We start from the raw sequence: 15141 nt of genomic DNA on the forward strand, positions 1-15141 counted from the left end.
TACAGATAGCAGGGGAAAGGGCTTTTGCCAGCTCCAATTGGCCAGTAAGTGGTAACAGTGAGAAACTGAGCTTGAAAGACAAGGAAAAACTCCTTTGGGCATTCAAGGTAAAGGCCAAGTCACTAGAAGGGCAAGGAATTCAGATTGTCATCCAATATTTGTCAACACTTGATGGCAAAACATAATGGTGGAACTTATTTAAGTTTCTCATTGAAAGATAATGTAAGTCAAAGAATTCAGAGCCAGCCACACTGGCCTTCAAGTATAAAGACTGCAGAGGAACTGTTATCGACATGCGGGGACAGTGTTCCCATACGCCCATGCTGGGACATCTGCCGGAGGAACGATCGCTGCCGAAAACCAGAGGACTGGAGAGTCAGCAGCATAAAATGTTCCCGAGCGTTCAGTACACAACTGCCCTGAACAAAGACAGGTAAATATAAGGGAGATGGCTCTATGCGTGCAAACAGTAGAGACCATCAAAAACCAGGGGGCCGTGGGGAGGTGACACAGAAGTACAATATGCTCGTGGACATGCTGGGGATAAAGGGATGTGACTTTCACCCGGTTGCTGGGAAAAAGGAGGGGAAGGTGCTAAGAGCTCACCAGCTAATTTCAAATGCTGCTCAAAGGGGGGAACCAAGAGACAATAGGAGCTCTCCCCCAGCAAGAAAAAGAGAAAACCAAAGGATTTTTGTAAAGTTAATAACATGAGGGTAACCACTAGAACAAAAATCACAAGTTTCACGCCAAAAGAAGACCCAGGGGGCAGGGGGGAAGACACGTGAAGGGAGGAAAGACTCCTTTGAATGAACTTTGTAAATATTTTACATAATCATAAAACAAAATTAAATTCCAAAGAGCGATTCCTAGAAAACAAAAGTCAAACAAAACAAAGGACCCTAACTACATAAATGAAAGAAGTGGTGGCAGGTTTGCACAGAGGATGTTCCCCAGTGGCTCGGGCACACAGTCACCTGACTGCACGGCCTGCCTGGGACTTCCCAGGAGGACAGAGAGAACGGCAAGAGGCAGCAGTCACGGGACAACTGGGAAATGTGAACATTGATGGGACTCTGTTCTTTGAAGGACTCTGGGATGACTTTGGGGAGTTCCACAGACCGCACTGTGGTTACACTGAAAAGGGGACATCTTGCCTTTTAAAGATACATATTCAAATAGTTTTAGGTGAAATAGAAAAAACACCCCACAAGTATCAGAGTTCAAGCTTAAATATGAATACTACCTATAATACATGACACAAATAAGGAGAACTTTCTGACACAAGCCTTTGTTAACGCAAGAGGTCTCCATACTGCCGCTTTCTTTGTAACATCTTACACCTTAATATAATGGAAGCCCAGCTTTCTTAAAGATCTAAACTCTCTGGCCCTTTGGAATCTCTAGAAGCACTAGTCTTTTTTAATCCCGGTCCCAGAATTAAACTTCATGATAAATCCCTCCCTAGTTCAGAAGTCAGTGACCCAAAACCAATACTTGCTTTAAATGAAGAGAGGGGGTTGCAGGACAGTGACAAGCCTGTCCTCTGGACTGTGGTCCCTTTTCCTCTCCTTTTCTGGCTTCTCTAAGCCTAGGGTCCAGCATTTGGTCGCAAGCATCCGAAAGTTAAAATAAGTAATGTACCTCATCATAACAAGCGTTACATCTCATCCTTAAAAACACATACATGTTCAGGAAAAGTTCTCCCTAAACCCTTTCTGTCATTATTATTTTTCCCTTACTATTCTGTTTTTAACACAAATCTTCTGCTCTGCAGTCCATTATGTACCTGCTCTGTTTGAAGAGCAGTGAGTTTCGGCCCAGGAGGAACCAGGGTGCCAAGGGACAGAAAGAGGGCAGAGTCTACCTAGGAACTCGGAAGGGCAAAGCCTGAGGGAGGTGCAAACTGATGTGCTGAGTGTTGACACACAAACTGCAGAAACGCAGGGGAAGGATCGGTTCTGCCTGGGGGGTACGGGGAGGACTCAGAGGAGAGGGGTAGGCAAAGTACAGAAACCATACTGTCGAGTCTGGAAGCACACCCCAGTAACGGGAACCAGCATAAATCACAAGCCGGGCAAAGGGGGAGGGCGGAGAGGCGCGTGAAAGCACAGGGCGCCTTCCGCTAACGGGGAGGCAAGGCATGCAGGGGACGCGCCGCTTCCGAGGGCTGGCACCAATGCAACCGGACATGCGTGCGTGAGCGAAACCAGCGCAGCTGTCCTGCCTTCCCGTCTTCGGACAATGGTGCTGGCTATCTCTCAATCGTTTTGAGGATTAAACAAGTTTTGAAATGCCTCACTGAGCGCTTGCACGCTGCTGGGCTCGGGAGCCGTGGGCTCCTTTGCCCTCCAGCCTTTGAGGCGGAAGTGGGTCATGGAAGTGGGCGGGGCCAGACCTCGAAGGGCTTCGAGCGCTTGTGAGGCGCGCGTCGGAGGACCCTGAGCAAAGGAGTCCGTCTATCATTCAGAAAGAACATTCCCACAGTGGCATGGAGGCTGGACACACACACACACACACACACACACACACACACACACACACACACACACACACACAAGGAGGTTGTTAAAATAACAACTCAGGCAGAACAGGTCTGCACAGCAACAGCAATGGCCGCTGGGAATGAAGGCTGAATTCAAGATCATTCTGAGGGTGTATTTCCAGGTCTGGATATAGGAGTTTGCAGCAACTGGGAGAAGGCAGGGAGCATGCGAGAAAGGAAAAGACTCCGACTGAGATATCAAGATGACACTCAGATGACGTCTGAGCAAGATGAGGACTAATATGGTCCAATATTGACTGTATATCCCTACTCGCTACTCAACCAAAGGATGGGAGGGGGCTAAGATCAAACAAGGAACATCGGACGTTTCTGTAAGAAAATGTTGCACACTTAAAGCATATGCACGTGTGTGTGTGCAAGGAGGGGGCACCACAATGTGTGGTGCACCTAGACATCCAACACATCCACAGGAGGCAGCTTATGGGGTGGAGAGCAAGCCGGGCAAGGACAGGCCTCAGACCCTATGGAAGGCACGGCCACCCCACCTGGATTTGACCTACAGGCTGCAGAGAAAGTGTGCTCAGCATAGCACAGCTCCTGAACAGCTCTTCTTTTTGCCTCTGCTGCCCCCTGCTGAACGCAAATAGATCAGTCTCACTTTTAAAAAAATCAGGAACAAAGAGGAACACTTTATCAATCTTTAAATACAGAAAGGACACCCTCTTCACTTGTGGTGAGCATAGCATAACCTATAGAGAAGTTGAATCCCTATGTTGTACACCTGAAATTAATGTAACATCGTGTGTCAACTATACTAAAAAAAAATTACAAAAAAAGATGCCTACTTTCATATCCATAACCATAAATTACATGTCTGGTCTTCTTTCACTTGGCAGCATAAAGCAACTGAGGCCAGAAGGCATTATTTCATTCCACAACAATCACTAAGTCGTGTGGAAATCTGACTGATTGGTAACCATCAGGGGATCATGATTAAGTCACAGAACTTTTCATGATCAGTTTCGATATTCAGTGAAGCATACACACATCCATAGGATGTTTCATTACTTTCAAATACATAGAGTAAGGCAAACTAAGCTAACAACTGATCAAGCAGCAATTTTTAGGGAACCTGATTTCACTGGACATAAGAATAACTTGTGATTGTTGGATCAGTTTTATTTATCACCCCAACTATATTAAAGTTGGTGTCTCAAGTGCATTAAAAGAAAGTTTTCTCCTCCGGAAATAACTAGATGGATTTCTGCAGTGTTAGGCCATTTATCAGTATGGCTAACAAAGCTTTTCCTACCGATACTAGAAGTCTAAACTTTTAACATTTAACCCCATCCCAACAAATACAAATTCTAAATTAGGAGACAAATTAAGCTGCTATTGTTACTCTGTTGGTTTATGAGAACTATGCTCCTGACTCTTCCCTGGAAGCCCACTAAAGAAGAGAGTTGATAAGAAATACCACTTGGTATATATGTCAGACTCAGGAATCAGGCCAGAGGTTCACAGTCTGACTTGGCCTCTGCTGGCAGTGAGACCTCAGGCCAGCTGTCCTGGACTGCTCTGCAACCTGCCTCCATATCTGTGTTATGTGGATGGGCTGTGGAAATGAGACAACAGATCCAAAAGCAATCTGCAAATCGTGGCGCACAGGGAGGGCTGACGTATGTTAGTGAAATCTGAATGTTTTCTAGCTGGTGGCTTGGCGGCACGCTTTCTTGTGACCAACTTAATTACAAACCTGAAATTTTTCTTTTGGAATATTCCTCCGGGCTCCTTTTGCTAAAACCAAAGCCTCTTCCACTCTATGGCTTGCTAGAAGATCCTGTATTTGCTTTTCCAGGGGTAAGGGAACCAAGATGTAAACTCCTTTACTTGTGGCGACAATCACTCTTCCTGGGAAAAAATTCAACAGTGTTGGAAAGAGAAAGAACATATTGCACAGACACACGCTGCTTCCCCGAAACGGGCTTGTCATCCAATCTGATGGCTGATTTCATCGTAGTTCTCCCAACACAAAATTCCTACAGAAATTATAAATTACAATGCTTTTCTTTTCTTCTTCCCATATTGGCAACTGTTAGAAAAAGTATGGGCGCTAATACCACATTTCCAAAATACAAAATATGCTTTTTTTGCCATTTATTTGAAAGTGCTGATAAATTTAAAATCAGTTGAGTATTGGGGCGCCTGGATGGCTCAGCCGGTTAAGCATCTGACTTCAGCTCGGGTCATGATCCCGGGGTCCTGGGATCGAGCCCCGTGTCAGGCTCCACCCTCAGCAGGGAGTCTGCTTCTCCCTCTCCCTTTCCCCCTGCTCATGCTCTCTCTGTCTCTCTCTTAAATAAATAAAATCTAAAATAAAATAAAATAAATAAAATAAAACAGTTGAGTAGATACATAATATATAGTCCAAAGAAGTTGTAGAGATCAATTATGGCAAACGATCTATGAGAATTACGAGATACTTCCTATAAAATTTTTTAAGAATTCTTTTCTTTCCATGTTAGTTTATAGGAAACTAAGATTATAATACTATATTCTGAACCATGAGATATTTCATTCTCACGTACCATCCAAACACCCAAGTCTCAGCCTGGCCTTATTCATTTCCCCGCAGCCCCATGAGTTCACCTGACCGGTGGCCATCATCCCCGTGGTACTTGTGAGACCCTGTGCAGACAGCACACAGAAATGGAGCTGTACTCCAACGCGCATTCCTGCTACAAAGCTTTGAGTTCTGCTCCCTTCTGGAGACACTCTTTAAGCAAAGTATCACCTGTATGCAGAAAGCAATGGGATAATCTTTCCTTCCCGTCTGAAGGATGACTCAGTGTCAGCCAAGCCTTCCGGGCTCCCCCGCCCTTCTCTCCTGGGATCCCATCGTTCCACTCCAGCCCCACTGTCTGGTGTCACAGAAGGCCTCATTTTTCCTTGCCTGGACATCTCCCTTTTAGTCTTCCTGCTCTGCTCTCTTGCCCAGATTATCTGCCTTCTATATCACAAGCGAGGTCATTTTTCTCATACTGAGATTCTGTCCCTTCTCTACATGGGTGTCCCTTTTCCTGGGAAGCCTCCCCTTGTTTGCATTGGGGGTGGGGTGGGGGTTACACAGGCAGTCTCTGTGTGCCCATGACCCCGTGCCCACTTTTTCCACTCGTCCGCGGCACTGTGACATTGTTCCGAGACACACTCTTCTGATGTGTGTGTCGGGGCCCCTGACTGGAATGTGACACCCTTAATGTGGGGGCCAAGAGTCTTAGTAAGTTTATATCCCTCACATCTACAACAGGAAGGGCAATGTTTGGTGAGCTAAAATCCTTAAATGGCAAATGCAATGTAAAAATCTAGATCAGTTCTCGGTTTGAAGAAAATATCATAAAAGACCTTCTTAGGACAACTGAGGAAATCTGAACATGGTCAGCTCATTTTCTAAGGGGCGAAAGGGCTTTGTAGTTATATAGGAAAATGCTCTAATTCTTAGGAGATGTGTGTTGAAGTATTTTGGATTAAATGTCATGATGTCTTTTACTTACTTCTGAATGGCTTGGCAAAATGTTTACAAGTGTTGAGTCTAGCTGGATGGTATGTGGTACTTCACTTTGTTTTCCTTTCGACTTTTCAGTACGCTTGAAAATATTCATAATAAAATTCAGGAAAAGTAAAAGAAATCCCTCACCTGGCTCACTGCTGCACACAAGGGGAAGTCCCTCCTGACAGCCCTGGTCTGCTGCAGCCTCATCTCAGGCCAGCCCTCCTCACACATGACGTACTATAGTCACCCTGAATTGCTTGCATGGCCCGAAGACCAGGGCTCCCTCTTGTGCAGATCTGCAGGCACCTTTCTCTCTACCTGAGGTCCTTTCACACCAAATCTGCTTGGCTGACTCCTACTCATCCTTAAAGGTTTGGCTCAAATACCATCTCCTTCAGGAAGCCCTCCCTGATTAATTCCAGGAAACAGTTCCTCCTCTGCTCTCCTGATTGGCCTTATTTCATGCCTATCAAGCTCTTCAACTGCTACAACTATCTGTCCAAATGTCTATCTCCCCTTTACCCTTGGAGCCCCTGGAGCCCCAAAACTGCATACCATTAACTGTGTAGCTTCAAAGTTTAGCATGAGGTCCAGCTTCGAATGGACCCTTACTAATGTTTACTGAAAAAATATCACAAATGGGTTGATAAATAAATTTCATTAAGCTTTCTGGGCAAAGTAGTACCTTCAAAATCCTGTAGAATGTGGCCTTCCTTAAAGGGCAGGGTCTGCTTTTGCTGCTGGTCCAACATGCTGTGCACCGTGATGAATTCATCATCGAGCGCTATGACATATGGGAAGCAAATGGCTGCCCCGATCACATTCTCCGACCAGTGCACAGGGGCTCGCTGAGATATGCCAGCAACTGTGGCAAACATGCCTGTAAAAATAGGAAGAGTCAGGTGGACCTCCAAAGAACTGTGGCATTTTTCCTTTCTGTAGATGTGTCTGGGTGCAGAATACCATCCCCTCCTGCCTTATATTTCAAGATCATAAAGATAATATAATATGCTACAGGTGTGAAGAAGCCTACATAACTTTATTAGGAAGAGAACTACTTTGCACTGAATGTGTACCTTTCATCTGCTTCCAATTAAAGATGAGCTTAAAAAGAAGTTTACATGTACCCCCCTGAAAGTTTATAAAGTGCACGTCCTCACCTGTGCAGAAAAAGTTACTTCCCAGCAATTTAAGCAGCTTTGCAAGCTCTCTCTCAAATCCAATCCTCCAACTGGTTAGCGTCTCTAAGTTACAGCCCTTCCTTGTTGAATGAATATTGAATACATCCCCTCAAACATTTACTGAGCTCCTACTATGTGCCAGGCACTGCACAAGGCGTCCTATCAGGAACTGTCCCTGCTCAGAGCTGAAGTCTAATATTGGACACACGCACCCTCTAATGCAGGGACAGAACCAATTTTGCACTTCAAGACACACTGCTGTTGAGTGTTTGCCAATAACTTCCATACCAACTGACGGCTTATCTGTCATGTGCATAAAGTACCAAACTAGCCATTTCTCAAAGAGCTATATATAGTCCACAGATACTGGGGTTTACCAAAATTAATACATTTGCAAAGTCAATCCACTGGAACTTAGTTTTCAAACTAGCTGATGTCAAACACCTTTAAAAACAGCATGCTGTCTACCAGGTATTTACCCCAAAGATACATATGTAGTGATCCAAAGGGGCACATGCATCCCAATGTTTATAGCAGCATTGTCCACAATAGCCAAACTACGGAAAGAGCCCAGGTGTCCATCAACAGATGAAGGGATAAAGAAGATGTGGTATATATACACAATGGAATATTATGCAGCCATCAAAAAATGAAATCTTGCCATTTGCAACGATGTGGATGGAACTAGAGGGTATTATGCTAAGCGAAATAAGTCAGTCAGAGAAAGACAATTATCATATGATCTCACTGATATGAGGAATTTGAGAAGCAAGACAAAGGATCATAGGGGAAGGGAGGGAAAAATAAACAAGATGAAACCAGAGAGGGAAACAAACCATAAGAGACTCTTAATGGTATTTCTCAGGAAACAAACTGAGGGTTGCTGGAGTGGAGGGGGGTGGGAGGGATGGGGTGGCTGGGTGATGGACACTGGGGAGGGTATGTGCTATGGTGAGTGCTGTGAATTGTGTAAGACTGATGAATCACAGACCTGTACCCCTGAAACAAATAATACATTTTATGTTAATAAAAAAAAATTGCTTGCTGTCCCCCCTGCCAAAAAAAAAAACCAGCGTGCTGTTGCCTGCAAACCATCAGCTGCTATTGCAACAACTGGTTTCTACTGTATAGGATGGAGAACGGGGAGAGAACACACAGAGATATGCAGAGAACTTCACGATTAAAACAAGGGAAAGTATCTCAACTATATCATTCAAGCAAAATTCCTAAACGTGTGAAATCATCAACCCACCTAAATTTTCTGTAGTTACAAAGACTAAAAGATACTGCGGTTCATCAATTACAACAGCCTCTAAATTAGGCTGTTCCTGAAACTGGGTATCACGTGGGACCTCACGCATGCGTACACGCCCCGCTCTTACCTAACACACGCGAGGCTCTCCCTGAAACAACACTGTGCTCAGAGCACTGTTAGGCCCTGCTTAACACTTTACATACGGGTTCTCGGCATGTGGTAGCAACAACTGGAACTCTCAAGCTGAGGGTTGCCAGAGGGGAGGTGGATAGGGGATGGGCTGGATGGGGGATGGGCATTAAGGAGGGCATGTTGTGATGAGCACTGGTGTTATATGCAACTGATGAATCACTGAATTCTACTCCTGAAACCAAACTACACTATACGTTAGCTAACTTGAATCAAAAAAAAAAAGATGATGAAACAGTAAGCCGAGTGTGTGTGTGTGTGTGTGTGTGTGTGTGTATCCCCTCTACTAAGGAGTCACAATTGCCTAATGTAAACCATTCTGACTTTGACTATTCCCTTTGGCCCTGCAAAGTCTCCAAAACTCATTAGGAAAAAGACTAACAACTCAATACAGAAAGAGAGGCTATAAATTAGTAATTCACAAAAGACAAAATGCAAATGGCTAATAAATTCATGAAGAGAGTCTCATATTCATCAATAACCAAGGGCACAAGTTTAAATGAAAAACAGTAAAAACACAACTTTTACTCATCAAATTGGCCAAAGGTTATAGACCGATAATACCGAGTATTGGTATGGTATAAGTAAACACCTTTTGGAGAATGATTTGGGTATTATCTACAACTGAATATACACTTACCCTCTTTAGTTGATTCTACTTTTATTGCCAACTCGTAAGTATAAGGGTGGTCTCTGCGATATTTTTAGTAACAGTGTAAAATTGAGCAGAACACATGAAAAGATGATGTGGCTCTGGGTGAACGCACCACGAACAGAAAAGAAGGCTCCTCTATTAAATGAGTACAGACAAAAAGAACTACTATAAATTAGCACGTTGAGCAGTGATTTCAGTTTGAACATTCGCTGTGTGGAGCACAGAGTTCGCTATCAAGAGACGGACAATGGATTCAAGGGTTCAGGGTGGTGAAGGGGTTAAGGGAAATATGTAAACAATGACCACACAAGAGATAAAGACCAGGGCATAGAAAGGTGGCGAGCAGGTGGAGTGCTGATGGAGGTCAAGTCTGGACAGAGCTGAGCGATCAGACCCCAGCCCGCACAGGAAAGAGGACACACACAGAGGGCAGCAGCGGGGAGGGCACGTGTCCCCGGAACAGGACACACCCTGTTTGGAAGTCAGGCTGCCGTTGGAACGGACAGCGCTGGCCTCTAGTCAGGCTGAGGAGTGTGGCCTGCACTTGTTACAGGTCACGGAGGCTTTCGAAGGCCAGTCGGGCAGAAGTGTGGAAGCTGCGTGCAAAGGAGCCACACAGGGGAGGGCCAGCCAGCTGCCGGCCACCAAGGAGGCGGCCTTGGCTAGGCCCGAACTGGGGCACAACAGAGGGGGGCGGCCACTTCCAGGGGTGAATCGGGGAACCTGGCCGCTGACTCAGTGGGAGCGAGAGAAGGTGAGTTAAGGGCCACCATGCAGCTGCCAGCCTCAGGACTGAACAGCACTGCACGGAGTCTGAAACGAAACATGGATTAGGATGCAAGGCTGGTTGGGAGTCAGTGTTTGCATTTCCCGGAACTGGAGGTCACAGACTTTCTCAGGGGGTGGTAGTAGCATGCTTCCTGAAGGGGACAGCATGCTTCTACAGAGCACACCAAAAGCCACAGTAGAGTACAGGATGACCCGAGAGGAACGGTCTCCACAGAGTGCAACCCAGGACTGCGCCTGAGGCTGGTGGGGGCTTTTCGTTCTCATCTCTTTCCAAAGTAGGTAAGAAATCAATGAAAACGCGGAAAACTCCACCAAGATGACTCAGAGCTGGAAGGCAGGACTGAACAATGAGGGTAGTCTGGTTCTGTCGCCGCAGTCAGACAATGCATGGGACCGAAGGCCCCGGGTTTGGCATTGCCGGTGTTTTACCGTAACAGAGAGGATGTAATTATACAATCGGAACTAGCCTACCAACTGCATCGCCAAAGTATTCAGGTAGCATTAGAAACTGCTCGAGAAAAACCGAGGGGCAAAGCTTTGGGCAGCATTAAGAATCTGGAATGAGGACTGAGCTTTGGAGGAAGAAATGAGGTTAACACTATCTTGACTCTTCTGCGCATTTAGAGCCAGCCAGCTGAAAAGAACCCGAAGGCACGGGCGCCTGCATGCCCCTCCCCTGGGAGCCTGGCAATCGTAAACTGTAAGCCCAAGGACACTGCTAAATTTTGGGTCAAATAACCACGTATAGCACACTCTCCCGGGAACATGGACAGTAAGACGTTGTCCAGCCTCATCCTGGAATTAAATCTGGTGGACTGCCTTTACCTACCTAAGGCTGGGTATCGCCTGGCCCAGGAGGTGTGCAATGCAGAGGCCCTGACATGAATGTTCTCGTAATGAAATGGGCAGAAACCAGAGGTCAAGAACAAAGGCTTCTATTCACCCAAAAAGCAGATGACACTGGAATAAAAGGGCAAAGCAGTAACTGGCAGCTGATGGGCCCAGGTCAGGCATTAGAAGGTGCCACAGAACAACTTAGGAACAAAGCTACTGTTATTAACACCCACCAATTAATTATATGCCTGCGGAGCAGGTGACAAACTCTATTGTTTCTGAATTGTCAGTCAAGTGCTGTTAATGTGCAAATGTAACAAATGTGTAAATGGTACATCTTTAAAAAGCATTATTTTCAATTGTGCACCCTTTAAATATCAGAGGACCCCTTATCTGAGCAGGGAGGAAGGGAGAGGGCCAGGAAGACAGGGGGCCATGTGGAGTCAGGAGGAGCTTAATTATCTGCATTTTTCAAGAAGTATTATCAAAGGACAGAGTTTAAAGTCACAAGACTCAATCACATTATGAAAATTTCAACAAAGTATTGCTGAGAATAGGAAACTCTAAGCTAAGGCAAAAAGCTGAGAGTGGTTCCTCATGACACAGGAGTGAGCACGTATAATCTTCAGGGAGAAACAAAAGCAAAACGAAAATATATAGCTTTCATATGTTTAAAGTTGCATTTGCATTCATTACAGCAATTTATTTGAACCTAATTCTTTTTTTATAAAGATTTTATTTATTTATTTGGGGGGATAGAAAGAGGGCACGAGTAGGGGGAGGGATGGGGGCAGAAGGAGAAGCAGACTCCCCACTGAGCGACATGGGGTAGGGGGGCTCAATCCCAGGATCCCAGGATCACAACCCGAGCTGAAGGCGGACGCTTAACCGACTGAGCCACCCAGGCGCCCATATTTGAACTTAATGCTGAAGCCATGTAATAAAGCTGGTGATTGCTATGCTGCACACAGAACCTGTATATAGGTAATGTATAAGACAGCTTACAAGTGATATTGGAGTCAAATGTTTTCCCTATAAAGCCAAAACAGTAAGGTACTGGCTCATAAGCAGGCAAGCACACTGACGGAACAGAACAGAAAATCCAGAGATAGACCCAATGGCATAAGGGAATTCGGTGTGCCTTAAAGGCAGCCGCCTACATCAGTGACAGAGGGTGGGCTCTGCAGTCGGTTGGGTGGGATAACGGACAGCCATAAAGAAAGGATAAACCAAATCCGTTCCTTATACTCTACACTATAAAAAGTGAAACTATAAAAAAATGAAGCCATAAAAGTACCAGCAGAAAACATGGGTGAATTTGTCTATAACCAGAAGAGAGGGAAACGTCCCTAATTATGACTTGAAATCACGTGTACAGGCGATGCAGTGGTAGAATTCTCACGTAATTATGACTCAAAATCAAGACAGAATAAAGTAAAAAGGTTAATACATTTGATTATATAGGAGTGTTGAAGAAAAGCTTTTGCAGGGTAAAAATTGGAAACAAATATTTGAAACCTACACCAGGCAACAAGTTGGTGTCTCAAACACATAGAGAACACTAAAAGAAACGGCAAGAGAAAAGAACAGATAATCCCCATCAAAAGAAATGCAAATGGCTCCTAAATGTATGAAAAAATGTTCACTCTTGGGGCGCCTGCGTGGCATAGTCGGTTAAGCATCCAACTCTTGGTTTTGGCTCAAGTCATGATCTCAGGGTCGTGAGATTGAGCCCCACGTTGGGCTCCAAGAGGAGTCTGCTTAAGACTCTCTCTCCCTCTCCCTCTGCCCCTCCTCCCACCCCCCGAAATAAATAAATAAATCTTTTTAAAAAATGTTCCCTCTTGCTAATCACAGGAGAAATGCAATTAGCTACGCTGAGATACCACTTCCTCATGTACGGGATTGCAGACAACACAGAAGTTCAACAACATAGGGAACAGGCATTGTCATATGTTGCTGGGGAGAAGAGAAAATGTACAACCTTTATCAAAGGAATATGGCAATACCTAGCAAAACTCACATGCATTTGTACTTTGACTCAACAATCCCACCTATAAAAGGCTTTTCCATAGATCCACCAGGAAAATACAAAAAAATAAGTCCCTAGTAAAACTGGAAAAAACGCACATGCCCACCAATAGGGCTGATTTTTTAAAAAAACCATGGTACCTCCACACGACGGGGTAGCATGCAGCTATGAAATGAGGAATATCTCTGAATTATATTACAAAGGGGTCTCCATAATACATTAAGTAAAAAAAAAAAGCACTGAGAGATACAAATATTTACATATTATTTATATTTTTTATTAAAAAATGAAAGGATAAACCATAAAAATACCATAAAAATAAAGGTTGCCTAAGGGGGAAGAAGAAAATAAATGAAGACGACAGGATATCAGCTCTCTGAGAATAGCTTGCTGTAGCCCACCTGACCTGGAACCTTGTACATATTTATGTAGTAAAAATATAAAATGAAATAAAGCAATTCCTAAAAATCAAAAGTAAAATAAGACAAATTAACTGTATATCCAGGTGGTGGCATAACCAAACAGAGGGGGACTCTTCCAAGTGACTTTAAAACACAATAATGTGACCATACATTCCTGATGGGTTTTATGTACACCCTACCCTCAAGACAAAAAGAACCATAAACAAACTATTTTCAGTCATTGCAATATGGGAACAGTGGTGTCAGTATTGTTGTTCTGCATACTGCGGGATTAGTCAAAGGAACAATTATGTCGGGCAGTGGTTTACTAAAGACTCTGGGTGTGGTTTAAGGCAGATAGGAACAGAAAGACCCATGAGGTCAATGCCCTGCAGCCGTGAACTGATTCTATCAGTATGGTCTCACAATGGATTTTACCTTTACAGAAACACATCCTTCCCAACTCTGTCCACTGAAGAGTCCTGAACACAACAGGCAACAAGCAGCTCTAGCACCCAGCCCGTGGTCTCTAAGCATCAGGGGTCCTTGGAGAAATGGCTGAAACCAGATCTAGGGCAGGAAAAGCACAAAATGAACCTGGAACACTTTCCACACCAGAAGGCGAGGAAGCTGTCCAAGTTCTAGGGTCATGTGAAAGGGGTGTGACAGTCAACCTGGACAACCCCTGCCCCCCGCCAAGCACAAATAGATGGAAACGCACCATATGTGTTTGCATCCATGATGCATCCTGGTATCTTTTAAAAGTCGCTTCGGGAGACAGAAGGGATCACCTTATTGAGAACCATCCTGTGCTGCCTTTCTTATACAATGGACCTGGGGGCAGCCAAATACAGTAAGTTTCTCCTCACTGAACCAGTCCAGTCATGAAGGAGGAAGGGACAGAAACAGAACGCTGCCATTTGGCAGCCCACCATGATTTAAAGGCTCTACGCATCACTCATCAATAGCTCCTGACATCACAGAGAGAAAAAGAAATTACACAACCCTGATGGAAGTCCTCCACTGCCGACGAGGAAGTCTTGCCTCTCCCCAAAACAAGCAAAAAAAACCCAAAAAGACAAAAAACACACCCTACACTTGAATCTGATAAGAGCTGGCATCCTAATTATCAGTTGGCAGGAAACACAAAGGTCAACCTGACATAGTAAACAATATAAGGGGATAAAAATCATCAAAATTCTGCTTCTCCCTCTGACCCTCTTCCCTCTCGTGCTTTCTATCTCTCATTCTCTCTCTCTCAAATAAATAAATAAAATCTTTAAAAAAAATCATCAAAATTCAGACTGTGGGATGCTACAGGTGAAATGATCCAACCTCTTCAACAAAAAGGGAAAAATAAAAAGAGAAGGAGAAGGAACCTTAAGAGAACTTACAGACCCAGAGAAGCTTAACAGATCAACTGCAATGTACACGCTTCGTGTGGGATCTGATTAAAACTGAAAAATACACATATCCTTAAACATAAACTTACGTAGATAGGTATTTACATATGTCTCTCTGTTTATGTGTGATAACAGGAGAAATATGGCATGCCTTGATATTTGGTGATATTAAGGAATTACTGTTAAATTTTTTTTAGGTATGCAATAGTATTGTGGTTTTCTTCTCTTTTTTCTTCCTTGCTTTTTTTTTTTAAGGAACTTAGAACTACATACTGAACGGTTCATAAGAGAAGTGCTATGATGCCCACGATGCTATGCTAATTGAGCAGGGGAAATGGTTAGGTGT

General features: G+C 44.3%; 1 protein-coding gene across 1 annotated transcript in view; it reads right to left on the reverse strand.

The window, feature by feature from the left end:
• TGFBRAP1 (transforming growth factor beta receptor associated protein 1) overlaps nt 1–15141 on the reverse strand; it is a 64727-nt gene that overhangs the window by 24188 nt on the left and 25398 nt on the right. The window contains exons 3-4 of the mRNA XM_027622668.2: nt 6742–6936; nt 4263–4417 (exon numbers count right to left, since the gene is read on the reverse strand). Of these exons, the coding sequence (XP_027478469.2) occupies nt 4263–4417; nt 6742–6936 (350 nt within the window). The remainder of the gene's footprint in view (nt 1–4262; nt 4418–6741; nt 6937–15141) is intronic.

The sequence above is a fragment of the Zalophus californianus genome, chromosome 8 (genome assembly GCF_009762305.2).
Source record: "Zalophus californianus isolate mZalCal1 chromosome 8, mZalCal1.pri.v2, whole genome shotgun sequence".
Taxonomy (NCBI): Eukaryota; Metazoa; Chordata; class Mammalia; order Carnivora; family Otariidae; genus Zalophus; species Zalophus californianus.